The sequence below is a fragment of the Somniosus microcephalus genome, chromosome 14, assembly GCF_052327205.1.
Source record: "Somniosus microcephalus isolate GS21.2 chromosome 14, FLI_Smic_1.0, whole genome shotgun sequence".
NCBI lineage: Eukaryota > Metazoa > Chordata > Chondrichthyes > Squaliformes > Somniosidae > Somniosus > Somniosus microcephalus.
The window spans coordinates 22,953,855-22,969,979 of NC_141000.1; the positions used below are offsets into that span (position 1 = coordinate 22,953,855).

General features: G+C 43.4%; 1 protein-coding gene across 6 annotated transcripts in view; it reads left to right on the plus strand.

Moving 5' to 3' along the window:
* The window catches only part of sh3kbp1 (SH3-domain kinase binding protein 1), a 295,127-nt gene that overhangs the window by 229,886 nt on the left and 49,116 nt on the right, over positions 1-16,125 (plus strand). For 5 of the 6 annotated variants that reach the window (XM_086006346.1, XM_086006347.1, XM_086006348.1 and 2 more), the window contains one exon: positions 8,942-9,040. The exons of the other annotated variant lie outside the window; for it this stretch is intronic. In XM_086006346.1, the coding sequence (XP_085862472.1) occupies positions 8,942-9,040 (99 nt within the window). The remainder of the gene's footprint in view (positions 1-8,941; positions 9,041-16,125) is intronic. 6 annotated transcript variants of the gene reach the window in all.

A 16,125-nucleotide genomic window follows, 5' to 3' on the forward strand; every position in this document is an offset into this window, starting at 1 on the left:
CCCCAGTTTCTCCAGTCTATCCACATAACTGAAGTCCCTCATCCCTGAAACCATTCTCGTAATTTTTTTCTGCACCCTCTCTAAGGCCTTCACATCCTTCCTAAAGTGCAGTGCCCAGAATTGGACACAATACTCCAGTTGAGGCCGAACCAGTGTCTTATAAAGGTGGTTCATAACTTCCTTGCTTTTGTAATCTATGCCTCTATTTATGAAGCCCAGGATCCAGTATGCTTTTTTAACCACTTTCTCAACCTGTCCTGCCACCTTCAACGATTTGTGCACATATACCCCCAGGTCTCTCTGTTCATGCACCGCGCCCCCCCCCACCCTTTTTAGGATTGTACCCTTTAGTTTATATTGCCTCCCCTCGTTCTTCCTACCAAAATGTATCACTTCACACTTTTCTGCGTTAAATTTCATCTGCCACGTGTCCGCCCATTCCACCAGCCTGTCTATGTCCTCTTGAAGTCTATCACTATCCTCCACACTGTTCACTATACTTCCAAGTTTTGCGTCATCTGCAAATTTTGAAATTGTGCCATGTACACCCAAGTCTTAAGTCATTAATATATATCAAGAAAAGCAGTGGTCCTAGTACCGACCCTTGGGGAACACCACTGTATACCTTCCTCCAGTCCGATAAATAACCGTTCACCACTACTCTCTGTTTCCTGTCACTTAGCCAATTTCATATCCATGCTGCCACTGTCCCTTTTATTCCATGGGCTTCAACTTTGCTGGCAAGCCTATTATGTGGCAGCTTATCAAACGCCTTTTGGAAATCCATGTACACCACATCAACCGCATTTCCCTCATCAACCCTCTCTGTTACCTTATCAAAAAACTCAATCAAGCTAGTTAAACATGATTTGCCTTTAACAAATCCACGCTGGCTTTCCTTAATTAATCCACACTTGTCCAAGTGATAATTTTGTCCCTGATTATCGTTTCTGAAAGCTTCTGCACTCCGAGGTGAAACTGACTGAGGTTAAACTGACCTGTAGTTGCTGGGTTTATCCTTACACCCTTTTTTGAACAAGGGTGTAACATTTGCAATTCTCCAGGCCTCTGGCACCACTCCTGTAGCTAAGGAGGATTGGAAGATTATGGCCAGTACCTCTGCGATTTCCACCTTAACTTCCCTCAGCATCCTAGGATGCATCCCATCTGGTTCTGGTGACTTATCTACTTGTAAGTACAGCCAGCCTTTCTCGTACCTCCTCTTTATCAATTTTTATCCCATCCAGTATCTCCACTACCTCCTTTCGTTATGGTAAAGACAGATGCAAAGTACTCATTTAGTACCTCAGCCATACCCTCTGCCTCCATGCGTAGGTCTCCTTTTTGGTCCCTAATCGGCCCCACCCCTCCTCTTACTACCCGTTTACTGTTTATATGCCTATAGAAGACTTTTGAATTCTCTTTTATGTTAGTGCCAATCTATTCTCCTAATCTTTCTTTGCCTCTCTTATTTTCTTTTTCACTTTCACAGTAAGCGGGTAGTAAGATGTGGGGTGGGACCTATTAGGGACAAAGAAGGTGATATATGCTTATCAGAGGAGGTGGATTTAACAAAATATCAGTAGAAGTGGGAAAGGTAGAAGCAATGGAAGGAGTGAAAATTGATAGACAGGATGTACCAGAAAGAAAATGCTTAGAGTGGATAAGTCGCCTGGTCCAGATGGCTTGCATCCCAGGTTGCTAAGGGAATTGGGGGAGGAGATAACAGAAGGGCTTGCCATAATTTTCCGATCTTCCCTAGATGCGGGGGAGGTGCCCGAGTATTGGAAAGTAGCAAATGTGACACCATTGTTCAAGAAAGGGTGTTAGGACAATCCTAGTAACTACAGGCCTGTCAGTTTAACATCAGTGGGGGTAAAGTTTTAGATTCAGTAACCAAGGAAAAAAATAACAGGCACTTGGAGAGGTTTAAGCTAATTAAGGAGAGCCAACACGGATTTGTAAAAGGCAGATCCTGTTTGACTAATTTAATTGAAGTTTTTGATTAAGTAATAGGGAGGATTGATGAAGGGAATGCAATAGATGTTGTCTACATGGATTTTAGGAAGGAGTTTGACAAAGTACCACATAGAAGGCTGGTTAACAGAATTGAGGCTCATGGAATAGGTGGGTCAGTGGCAGCTTGGATGAGGAATCGGCTTAAGGACAGAAAACAGTGAGTTGTGGTAAATGGTTGTTTTTCAGACTGGAGGATAGACAGTGCTGGGGCCACTGCTTTTTTTAAATTTATATAAATGACCTGGATATTGGAATACAGAGTACAATTTCTAAATTTGCCGATGACCCCAAACTTGGGGGTGTGGCAAACAGTGAGGATGATACCAATCGACTGCAACAGGACATAGAAAGGCTAGCAGAATGGGCAGTCAAGTGGCAGATGGAATTTAATACAGAGAAGTGTGAGGTAATGCATTTTGACAGAAGGAACAGAGAGAGGCAATATACACTTAATGGCACAGTTTTAGAGAGTGTGCAGGGCCAGAGGGACCTGGGAGTTAATTTGCATAGGTCCCTGAAGGTGGCGGGACATATTGAGAGAGTGGTTAGCAAAGCATATGGGATCTTGGGCTTCATAAATAGAGGTATTGAGTATGCTGAACCTTTATAAAGCGCTGGTTAGGCCACAACTGGAGTATTGCGTCCAGTTCTGGTCACCACACTTTGAACTTTCTATATTCAGCCTTATTCTCGACCTGACTCTGTCATACATGCTCTTTTTCTGCTTCATCTTACACTATCTCATTGGTCATCCAGAGAGCTCTGACTTTGGTTGCCCTATGTTTCCCCCTCGTGGAAATGTACTTCGACTGTACCCGAACTATCTCCTCTTTAAAGGTTGCCCATTGTTCTATTACAGTTTTGCCTGCCAATCTTTGATTCCAATTTACCCTGGCCAGATCCATTCTCAACCCACTGAAATTGGCCTTCCTCCAATTAAGTATTTTTACTCTAGATTGCTCCCTGTCCTTTTTCATAGCTAATCTAAACCTTATGATCACCGTTCCTTAAATGTTCCCCTACTGACACTTGCTCCACTTGTCCCACCTCATTCCCCAAAACCAGATTCAGCAATGCCTCCTTCCTCATTGGGCCAGAAACATACTGATCAAGAAAGTTTTTCTGAACACACTTCAGAATTTCTTCTCCCTCTCTGCCCTTTACACTATTACAATTCCAGTCTATATTAGGATAGTTGAAGTCCCCCATTATCACTATTCTATAGTTCTTGAACCACTCTGTAATTTCCCTGCAAATTTGCTCCTCTATACCCTTCCCACTAGTTGGCGGTCTATAGTAGTGTAATGGCACCTCTATTAATTCTTAACTCTTACCAAATAGATTCTGTCCTTGACCCCTCCAGGACATCCTCTCCCTCCAGCACTAACATGCTCCTTAACCAATACTGCCACCCCACCTCCTTTCTTTCCTTCCCTATATTTCCTGCACACCTTATATCCAGGAATATTTAATACCCAATCCTGCCCTTTTTTGAGCCAGATCTCCTTTAAGACCACAACATCATATTCCCATGTGGTATTAATTATTGTGTGTGTAAATTTTTAACGCAATATATTTGCTAAATTTTGCTTTTTAAAAAAAAATTATGTTTGTCCTGGATAAACAAAATGTATTGTAATGTTAGTATCCATTGCTCTAACAATATAATAAATTTGTTGATTTTATAATTTAATTGCTCCTGATTATGTCTGCCACAAACTGGGAAATTCTTTTATTGAACTTGAATGGTGTGCCATCTAGTGAGCATTCAATGTTACTAATGATGGGCTGGTTTGTTGTGATTGAACCTAGGCAGGTATGGAGTCTCCTGAGTGTAATTTATCTGTGAATTGTACAAAGTGCTGTACAGGTAGACTATCCTTTATCCGAACTTCCGAAAACCTCTAAAAACCGAAAGTTTTTTTGTTCAGCGTAAGTCGTGCGCACGACATGACCAAAGTGGCGCACGACTTACGCTGAGCAGGGCAGAGGGTCACAGAGTTCCCTCCTGGGTAGGAGATTGCAGGCTGAGCCGGGCAGTGTGAAGGAGGTACCAGGAGAGTGAACCCAACAATATAGCGGCCCGCCCAATAGCTGCAGCGGCCCGTCCGATATTCTTTTCTCCCGACCCTGACCCCCCCCCCCCCCCCCCCCCGACCCGTCCGATATTCTTTTCTCCCCCCGACCTGATTTGCGGGCCAGCTTAGTAGGAGTCAGCCGATATCCGGCTTTCCAGAGAAGCAGGAAGGGGAATGAGACACGGAACAGTCGCAAGAGGTAGCCTGAACTTTTACAATTTATATTAAATACAAATTTCCCAGTCTTATAATAATAATACCTTCTGAAATCCGAAAAATTCCGAAAACCGAAACTCAGCTGGTCCCAAGGCTTTCGGATAAGGGATAGTGTACCTGTAGTACATCTGTTGACAGTCTGTATGGACTGGTGGGAGGAAGAAGGTTTTGTGGAGCTTCACGCATGTTTATATTCTCCCATTTTCTCTTTATCTATCTGTCCGTGTGTGTGTTTCTCTCACCATCTTCCTCCCTCTCACTATCTCCCTTCCCTCCTTCCCTCCCTTCCTCCCTCCCTCCCTCTTTGGCTTCTACCAGTATCACAAGAACTCGTTGCTGGAAAGTGGACTGGCTTGAGTTCCCCTCTGATTTTCCCACCGTATGGGGAATAAATCCTGTCTGCTTGCTGCTTTCCCATAATGTGATTGGGAAATATCCCTGGTTGTGAGTTTGCATCACACCACTGCAGGTTGATGCATACTGCCAAAGCCACACTCCTTTTTGCTCTGAGGTTAAACATTTGCAAATTAGGTCAAAAGTTGAGGTAAATGAGAATAAAAGATTGACCTGTTTGTTTCTAAAATGTACATTTGGAAATATGGCAAATCATGTTTTCATAAAAGGAAAAGCAAAAATTTGGAATAAAGCATGGACATTTAAATGTTAGCATAAATATCCCTGCATCTGCTCATTGAATTTGGTATTTTGCATGAGGATTGTACAAATGTAATCAATGAGATCACACAAGGATATAATCCTGTTGGCACTGCCCTGGCTTGTGATCTGTTCTTGTTAGTGAGGGTAACCTAAACACCACCATTCTGATTCTGTTGCAAGAAATACTTGCAGTTACTATTTGGTTTGTTATTTCCTTTAACAATTGTTAAACAGCTGTAAATGGACTGTGTGCAGACTCGGCGTCCTTCACACCGGTTTTCAATACTCACTCCTTTCGTGAGCCTCATCGCGGGTAAACTCATTTCTAGAATAGCTGTGTGTACAGTTTGTGTGTGGACCCAGGGCAGCAGTGAGAAAGCAGGTGTTTGGGGGAAAATCTCAGCATTTTGTGAAGGGATAGGTGTAATACAGCACCTCCTAACTGCACAACAGTCAATAGCGTCACTCGCTCAATTGAGAGAGGGCTGGAAAAACACAACCGGTCAGGCAGTATTTGTAAAGAGAAATGACAGATTATGACATTTTGGGTATGTATCCTTCATCAGATATGGGGCGGTTTTCGGGATTGTGGAACCCATGCCCCAAGCAGGGCCAGTAATGAATGTCTGGAATTATCATCTAGTGAAATATAGGGGCTCCAAACCTTTGCACGGACGCCTTCCCACGAGGCAAACTCCACTTCTGCTTTCAATGTGTTCTGATATGAATCATATGCGCAAAAAACATCCTGTCCCATCTTTTCTCTTTACAGATCTGGGAGCACATTTGCAACATTTTCTGTTTTTATTTCAAATTTCCAGCATTTGCAGTTTTTCCATTTATATTAATTGCAGAACACTTGATTTCACTTGTTATTGTTGAGTAAACACCACCTGCTGTTTGTCATTTTCCCCTGAGAGGTGTTCCTGTTCTGACTAGTGCACTGAACCATTATGAAGTTGTCTAGTGAGATTTCAGATTGTGACAGCTTACATTTTGAAATAGTAATTTCTAATGCTAGTTTCTGGTTGCAATCATGACCCGAAAGAGAGAAGCCTTTGTTTCGGCAGAAATGCTTCAATTGCATTAGCTCTTGTTTCAATGGACAATTAAGTAGGTGCTACATATTACAAACTGAGGCCTCGTCTGCTCTTTCAGGTGGACATAATGATCACATGGCACTATTCAAAGAAGAACAGGGGAGTTCTCCCAGTGTTCTGGCCAACACGGTGGCATAGTGGTTAGCACTGTTGCCTCACAGCGCCAGGGACCCGGGTTCGAATCCGGCCTCGGGTGACTGTGTGGAGTTTGCACATTCTCCCCGTGTTTGCGTGGGTTTCCTCCGGGTGCTCCGGTTTCCTCCCACAGTCCAAAGATGTGCGGGTTAGGTTGATTGGCTATGATAAATTGACCCTTAGTGTTAGGGGATTAAATACGTGGGGTTACAGGGATAGGGTGGGATATGTGTTGGTGTAGGGGTTACGGGGATCAGGTGGGATATGTGTCGGTGCAGGCTCGATGGGCCGAAATGGCCTCTATCTGCACTGTGGGGTTTCTGTGATTCTGTGATCACTAAAACAGATTATCTGGTCATTTATCTCATTGTTATTTGTGGGTCCTTGCTGTGCACAAATTGGCTGCTGTGTTTCCCTACATTCAACAGTGACTACACTTCAAAAGTACTTCATTGACTGTAAAGTGCTTTGTGATGTGCGGGGGTCATGAAAGGTGCTATATAAATGCAAGTTCTTTCTTTCTATAAAATGCATCTGTTGAATTTTTGGTGCTTTGAGATTTTATTTTCCATAGCTCGTTTAAGCTTCTAACAGCTGTCCAAGTGATTCTCTATCGTTGCTGCTAAGTATTTTAAAGTAGAATTTGAGCAATATGTTGCATTTTTAACAAGTTTTCTGAAGAGACTTTTTAAAAGCAAGCTAAATCTTTTATTTCACTGTTATTGTTCATATTTACTCCATCTACATCTGAACAAAATTGGAAATGTGTTTTTTTTAAAAGTACTCTGTTTTTAGTGGCTTAGAACAGCGATGCCTAATACGTTAGCCACTAACCACATGTGACTAATTGGGAGTCCAGATGTGGATAATTGCGATTTCTGTTGGATAACACTGATCTTTCCTGACGAAGGGTTTCGACCTGAAACGTTGACACTCTTTCTCTCTCCACGGATGTTGCCTGGCCTGCTGAGTTTTTCCAGCATTTTCTGTTGTTATTTCGGATTTCCAGCATCCGCAGTATTTTGCTATCGTACTGATCTTTCCTCTCTGGGATCTGAATTTGAATCCAGCATAGACTGATGGATGAAAGTTTCTCCTTTCTTACTGTGTGAATTGAGTTTGGCAAATCAGTACACCTCCTGGTGGGTCTACAACATGAAACTCAGTCTTGCTCATAGACCCCTCAAGGATGGTAAATAGAGAAACTGAGCGGTATAATGGAAAAAAAAATTTTAATTGTTAAAGTTGGGGGTGTGTTGGAGGAAAAATAAAGGACTGAAGGATGGAAAGGTTAAACGGGAAAGAAGAAAATTAAACTGAACAAACAATAAAACTGAAAGCTGTGAAGATAGACTTTACTAAGACGCTTTCTCCTTCAGTCTAGGGATGTGGGTGTCGCTGGCATCCTAATTGCTCTGAAAAGGTGGTGGTGGGCCTACTTGCTATGTCACTTCAGAAGGCAGTTACAGGTCCAACCTATTTGTGTGGGACATATGGGCCAAACCGGGCAAGGATGGCAGGTTTCTTTCCCCGTGTTTTTCGACAGTCCACCAGCTTCGTGGTTACTTTCATTGATATTTTAACTGAGTTTTTTATTTCTAGTTTTTTTTTTAAACTGAATTAAAATTTGAACTCCGATTCTCTGGATTATTACTTCAGGCTTCTTGATTAATACGTACTTTTGTCATCATGCTAATTTTGCGAATTTTGGTTCAAATTTCATGGTCTTTGTTCATTTGGAGAAGGCAACTTTCACCATTTTTTTCCTCATATGGTGCTTTCATCAAGACTGTCAGAAAGCAGTATTTTATAGGTACTGAATTCAAGCAACAGTGGAAAACCAGTTGGGGAACACTCAGTTTAGAAGTATTGAATGCATAAAACATAACTGAAGGAGCATTTAGCGTCACCCAGAGCTATGTAGATTCACTTGTTCATCCTTACAATTATCAGAAATGATTAACTTCCTGACCAGACAGGGATTGACCTGGTCCCACGGCTCTTGCACTGAGAACAGGGAGGCACAAACTGTTCTCTCCTCGCAAGCATCCTGGTCCCAAGTCCTGAAAAGAACTGCAACAAAGCAGCCAGTAAACTAAGTGGTGCAAGTTAGGAGGGAAAGCACGATAGTAAACTTTGCAGGAGGAGGACCCGGTTTCACTCACTCACTTGCAGTGGTACTTCCTGCTTGGATCCTGTTTGAAACTCACTCAGCTTTGAGATTGATGGAATTTATGAGGTCTCTCTGGTTTTGTGGATTATGCAGAGCAGTGTGGAAAAGAATAGCCTCAGTAACTTGTGGTGTAATGGGTCTAATACTTGGATGAAACCTCCGATCATTTAGTAAAGGAAAAATATGTATTTTTTTCCCCAATTGAAACAAATGCCAAAGCAGCTCGGCCCAATTGGTGGACTGATCCAGCAGTGCTCTGTGATGTAAACATCCATGGGAAGGATCCATGGGAAGGGCACTTGTAATGAGGAAAGGCAGAAAATTCCAGCAATCCCCTTCCCAGAACAGAGCACTTCGCTGATGATGTGCTTCACCTACAGGTTTGGTAGAGAACTGAAGAGAGGCTGTTGTTTATTGTGACATCTGGTCAGCAAGCTGGCGCTGTATCTGCAAGCGTACCACGCCGCCAAGCACTGTTCTGTGTGTGTGCATGCATGTTTATTTTCTAGGTTCTTTAACACTAACTTCTGTAATAAAACATCGGTCACGTTTTGGTTTGCTAGGACCCAAATTCGATGGTTCGCTAGTGGACAAAAAGAATGAAGCAAAAAGGATGCCCCCAGAAAGGCCAGACTCCCTGCCAACTAGGATAGAGGACAAAGGTATGAAATCTGCTGTCTGGTCACATCTTGGGGCGGTTTACCTCTCTAGACACTAAGTGGGCGCCCAACAGGTACAACACACCTGTGATGCACTGCACCTGTGGCGAGGTAGCTGCACATACTTTTCCTGTCCCGGGCCACTTGCATGGCCCAGGAGAAATTAGGCACAGGCCCAGGAGAAGTCCAGGCACATGGCCCGTCAATCAGTTGGGTCTTGTGGCTGCAGAATAGGAGCAGGTTTCAGCTGCACGTTGGGCCACTGAGATCAGGGTCTTCCGGCTGCAGATGAAGGTATCCATGACAGCCCGCAGCATTGTTTTGTGATTCGCGCAGCCATAGGAAATGCACTTGCAATGATGGAGATCAGCAGCCAGAGCGCCTTGATTGCATCCGAAAATCCTGAGGAGGTATGCATAACTACCCGCCTCTGCTGCTCCTCTGGTCAGTGAGTATCAGGGGTAGGCAATAGTATGAGGCTTCCCTGGGGTGCCCAGCGAGCATTGTTTGGGGGAACTAAATTGAGACAGGGAGCTAGGAGCCCTTAGCTCCCTCATTACAGTAACTGCACTGGGCCTGCATGTACCGCAGACCCAGTTACATAGAGCATAATGGCACAGAAGGAGGCCATTCGGCCCATCGAGTCTGTGCCAGCTCTCTCTGGAGCAGTCCAGTCAGTCCCATTCCCCCGCTCTATCCCCGTAGCCCTGCAAGTTTATTTTCCTCAAGTGCCTATCCAGTCTCCACTTGAAAACATTGAATGTCTCAGTTTCCACCACTTCTGTCGGCAGCGAATTCCAGGTCCTCGCCACTCGCTGCGTGAAAAAGTTTTTCCTCACATCCTGTGGTATGTCCCAGGAAATCCTGGTGGGTTGCGGTGGGGACAGAGAGCTGATATAATGGGTCTCCTATCCTTATCCTTCTGCCTTGTGTCTGGGCATTGCTGATTTCCCAAATGCAGAGCAGTGGAAAATCTACTTTCTTGATTCCACGAGGTATCGATTGTATAAATGAAGTTTACATTTTTTTTTATAATTACAAATGGAAGCACTTGCATAAGACTGACTTAGAAGATGCACAAGTCTTAGTGTTAGGAACATAGGAAATTTTCAATTGACCCAGCCTTAACAGATTTATGAGAGAGTTCCAGATTTCCACTACCCTTTGTGTGCAAAAATGTTTCCTGACATCATCCCTGAATGGCCTAGTTCTAATTTTACAGTATGACCCCTTGTTCAGGGCCAAAGCAAATACAGGAAACTTTCTGGTATCCGGCACCGAGCTGGTGCCGTTAGATCAAAACTGCCGTAGAAACCAGCGCTAATGTTAAAACATACGGAGCTCAGAGCTCCGTGTGAAGCAACAAACCCAACAGCTTCAAAACAGTCGGCTCACTTGCAAGCGTCTAGCTGAAGCTGTTGCTTAGCTACAGAGACGCTTGCAGAGCCAGGACTGGAGAAAAGAAGCAACGAAAAGAAAAAAATTTATCTGAACCGACTCCTGAATTTTGCCGGTAGATAGAGCTTTCCGGACATTTAACCTCCGGATAAACGAAAGCTCCCTGTAGTTTCTCTCTCTCTACCTCCTTTAATCATTTGTAAACACCACAATTAGGTAACTCCTTAATTTTCTATACTCAAGGGAATACAAACCTAGTCTATGCAACCTGTCCTCATAATTTAACCCTTTTAGCTCCGGTATCATTCTGGTGAATCTGTGCTTCACCCCCTCCTCGGCCAATATATCCTTCCTGAGATGCGGCACCCTGAACTGAACGCATGACTCCAGATGCATTTTAACCAGAGCTTTATATAACGGTAGCATTACTTCCACACCTTTGTATTCCAGCCCCTTGAGATAAAGGCCAACATTCCATTAGCCTTTTAAATTATTTCTTGTACCTGTCCACTAGCTTTTAGTGATTTCTGTACATAAATAATCCAGAGTACGTGAGCTCAAATCCTGCTATCGCAGTTTGAGAAATTCAATTCAGTTTTTTAAAAATTTGAAAATAATAAACGATTTTAAAAAAAATGTGAAACTAACTGGTTCAGTAATGTCCATTAGGGAAGGAAACTTTGGCCTATATGTGACTCTAGTCCCACAGCACTGTGGTTGCCTCTGAATTGGCCAAGCAAGGAACTCAAACTGTTACCAGCAGTTCAAGAGGAAGTCCCACCACCACCTTCTCAGGGCAATAAACGCTGGCTTTGCCAGTGATGTCCACATTCTGAGAATAAATTAAAAACCAACCATGTGGTACCTTTACCCAGTGAACCATTAGCAGAGTTGGAGGATTATGGTTTTGTTTAGCTTAAAAATGGAGTGATCTTGTCCCAAATATTTTCCTACCACTGTTGTGGAAACAGAGTCCATAAATTGTTTTACAAGGCAGTGAGACAGTTGTTTGAAAAAGAGGAATATTAAAGGATATGGTGGGAAAGCATTCAAATTAGATTAGACTGCATAGTTCATGTGGTGCAAACACAGGCACAGACTTGAAGGGCCAAATAGACTTTTTTTGTGCTGTAACGTTCTGATTCTGTCTCAGACTAGTTCATCGTGAACAGGTAGCTGGATGTAAAAAATCATTTTATCATCACACCAGCATACTAATTCCGTGTTCAGCTTATGCCACCTGAAAAAGGCAAAATACTTACCAGCATTTTTGGGGTAGTGATCATAATTCAGTTAGATTTAGAGTAGTTATGGAAAAGGACAAAGATAGACCAGGAATAAAAGTTCTCAATTGGGGAAAAGCCAATTTTACTAAGCTGAGATGTGATTTAGCTGAAGTGGACTGGAAAGTAAATCAGTGTCAGAAGAGTGGGAGGCATTCAAGGAGGAGATAGTGAGGGCTCAGCGCAAGCGTGTTCCCTCAAAGAAAAAGGGTGGGACTAACAAATCCAGAGCCCCCTGGATGTCAAGGGGCATACAGGGTAGGAGAAAGAAAAAAAGGGAGGCTTATGACAGTTACCGAGTGCTCAATACCATAGAAAACCTAGAGGAGTATAGAAAGTGCAGGGGTGAAATTAAAAAGGAAATTGGGAAAGCAAAGAGAGAGCATGAAAAAATATCGTCCGGTAGAATCGAGGAAAACCCAAAGATATTTTATAAATACATTAAGAGCAAGAGGATAACTAAAGAAAGAGGCTATGGTTCTTAATGAATACTTTGCAACTGTGTTCACAAAAGAGAGAGATGATGCAGACATTGCAATCCGGGAGGAGGAGTTTGAAATATTAGATGAAATAAACATAGTGAGAGGGGAAGTATGAAGGGTGTCTTTGAAAGTAGATAAGTCCCCAGGTCCGGATGAAATGTATTCCAGACTGTTGAGAGAAGTAAGAGAGGAAATAGCAGAGGCTCTGACCATCATTTTCCAATCCTCTCTGGCTACAGGTGTGGTGCCAGAGGACTGGAGGAATGGTAACGTGGTACTGTTGTTTAAAAAGGGAGAAAGGAATAGACCGAGTAATTACAGGCCAGTCAGCCTAACCTCGGTGGTGGGAAAATTCTGAGGGACAGGATAAATCTTCATTTAGAAAGACACGGATTAAACAAAGACAGTCAGCATGGATTTGTTAAGGGGAGGTCGTGTCTGACTGACTAACTTGATTGAATTTTTTGAGGAGGTAACGAGGGTTGATGAGGGTTGTGTGTTTGATGTAGTTTATATGGATTTAAGCAAGGCTTTTGATAAGGTCCCACATGGCAGACTGGTCACGAAAGTAAAAGCCCATGGGATACAAGGCAAAGTGGCAAGTTGGATCCAAAATTGGCTCAGAAGTAGGAAGCATAGAAGATAGGAGCAGGAGTAGGCCATTTGGCCCCTCGAGCCTGTTCTGCCATTTAATGAGACCATGGCTGATCATCCAAATTCAGTGCCCTGTCCCTGCTTTCTCCCCATATCCCTTGATCCCTTTAGCCTTAAGAAATATATCTAACTCCTACTTGAATATATTTGGCCTCAACTGCCTTCTGTGGTAGAGAATTCCACAGGTTCACCACTCTCTGGGTGAAGAAATTCCTCCTCATCTCAGTCCTAAATGGCTTACCCCTTATCCTTAGACTGTGACCCCTGATTCTGGACTCCCCGCCATCGGGAACATCCTTCCTGCATCTAGTCTGTCTAGTCCTGTTAGAATTTTATAAGTTTCAATGAGATCCCCTCTCATTCTTCTAAACTCTAGCGAATTCAAGCCCAATCGACCCAATCTCTCTCTATACGTCATTCCTGCCATCCCAGGTATCCGTCTGGTGAATCTTTGCTGCACTCCCTCAATGGCAAGAACATTCTTCCTCAGATAAGGTGACCAAAACTGCACACAATACTCAAGGTGTGGTCTCACCAAGGCCCTGTACAACTGCAGCAAGACATCCTTGCTCCTGTACTCGAATCCTCCCGCTATGAAGGCCAACATACCATTTGCCTTCTTAGCCGCCTGCTGCACCTGCATGCTTACCTTCAGCGACTGGTGCACAAGGACACCCAGATCTCATTGCACTTCCCCTTTTCCCAATCTATTGCCATTCAGATAATAATCTGCCTTCCTGTTTTTGCCACCAAAGTGGATAACCTTGCATTTATCCACATTATACTGCATCTGCCATGCATCTGCCCAATCACCCAACCTGTCTAAATCATACTGGAGTTTCTCTGCATCCTCCTCACAGCACACACGCCCACCCAGCTTTGTGTCGTCTGCAACCTTGGAGATATTACATCTAGTTCCCTCGCCTAGATCATTAAAATATATATTGTGAATAACTGGGGTCCTAGCACCAATCCCTGCGGTACCTCACTAGTTACTGCCTGCCACTCGGAAAAAGACCCGTTTATTCCAACTCTTTGCTTCCTGTCTGCCAACCAGTTCTCTATCCAAGTCAGTACCTTACCCCCAATCCCATGTGCTTTAACTTTGCACGCTAATCTCTTATGCTGGACCTTATCGAAAGCCTTCTGAAAGTCCAAATACACCACATCCACTGGTTCTCCCTTATCTATTCTACCAGTTACATCCTCAAAAAAAATTCCAGTAGATTAGTCGAGCATGATTTACCTTTTGTAAATCCATGTTGACTTGTCCGATCCTGTCACTGTTTTCCAAGTGCTCTGCTATTACATCTTTTATAATAATGGACTCTAGCATTTTCCCCACTACCGATGTCGGGCTTACTGGTCTATAATTCCCCGTTTTCTCTCTACCACCTTTTTTGAATAGTGGGATTACATTAGCTACACTCCAATCCATGGGAACTATTCCAGAGTCTACAGAATTTTGGAAGATGACCAGCAATGCATCTACTATTTCTAGGGCCACTTCCTTAAGTACCCTAGGATGTAGATTATCAGGCCCTGGGGATTTATTGGCCTTCAATCCCGTCAATTTCCCTAACACCATTTCCCTACAAATACTGATTTCATTCAGTTCCTCCCTCTCATTAGACCCTATGTTCCCCGACATCTCTGGGAGGTTATTTGTGTCCTCCTTTGTGAAGACAGAACCAAAGTATGTATTTAATTGGTCGGCCATTTCTTTGTTCCCCATTATAAATTCCCCTGATTCTGACTGCAAGGGACCTACGCTTGACTTCACCAATCTTTTTCTCTTCACATATCTATAACCAGGGGGGCATAGATTTAAAGTAATTGGTCGGAAGTTTAGAGGGGATTTGAGGAGAATCTTTTTCACCCAGAGGGTGGTGGGGGTCTGGAACTCGCTGCCTGAAAGGGTGGTAGAAGCAAAGGGTTATGGTTGATGGGTGTTTTTGTGACTGGAAGGCTGTTTCCAGTGGGGTTCCATAGGGCTCAGTACTAGGTCCCTTGCTTTTTGTGATATATATCAATGATTTAGACTTGAATGTAGGGGGTATGATTAAGAAGTTTGCAGACGATACAAAAATTGGCCATGTGTTGGATAATGAAGAAGAAAGCTGCAGACTGCAGGAAGATATCAATGGACTGGCCAGGTGGGCAGAACAGTGGCAAATGGAATTCAATCCGGACAAGTGCGAGGTAATGCATTTGGGGAGGGCTAACAAGGCAAGGGAATAAAAAATAAATGGTAGGACACTGATAAGTGCAGAGGAACAGAGGGACCTTGGAGTGCATGTCCACAGATCCCTGAAGGTAGCAGGACAGGTAGATAAGGTGGTTAATAAGGCATACGGGATACTTGCCTTTATTAGCTAGAGTACTGTGTGCAGTTCTGGTCACCACATTACAGAAAAGATGTGATTGCACTAGAGCGGGTGCAGAGGAGATTTACGAGGATGTTGCCTGGACTGGAGAACTTTAGCTATGAGGAAAGATTGGAGAGGCTAGGGTTGTTCTCTTTGGAACAGAGGAGGCTGAGGGGAGACCTAATTGAGGTGTATAAAATTATGAGGGGCCTAGATAGAGTGGATAGGAAGGACCTATTCCCCTTAGCAGAAGGGTCAATAACCAGGGGGCATAGATTTAAAGTAATTGGTCAGAAGTTTAGAGGGGATTTGAGGAGAATCTTTTTCACCCAGAGGGTGGTGGGGGTCTGGAACTCGCTGCCTGTACGGGTGGTAGAAGCAGAGACCCTCATTACATTTAAAAAGTACTTGGATATGCACTTGAAGTGCCATAACCTATAAGGCTATGGACCAAGTGCTGGAAAGTGGGATTAGGGTGGATAGTTCTTTGTCGGCCGGCACGGACAAGATGGGCCGAATGGCCTCCTCCGTGCTGTAAATTTCTATGATTCTATGTGTTAACAGCCATTTAATCTTTGTTAACTGGAGCAAAGCTTGTAATTTTCTGTGCCACTGTGTAGCCTCTAATCATAGGTACAGGAGTAGGCCATTCAGCCCCTTGAGTCTTCACCGCCGTTCAGTTAGATCTTAGCTGATCTGTATCCCAACTCCATTTACCCAACTTGGTTCCATATCCCTTAATACCCGTACCTATCAAAAATCTATCAATCTCAGCGTGGAAAATTTTAATTGACCCAGCCTCAGTAGCCTTTTAGAGAGTGAGTTCTAGATTTCCACTGCCCTTTGTGTTAAAAAAAGTGCTTTCTGATTTCCCTCCTAAATGGCCTAGCTCTAATTTTAAG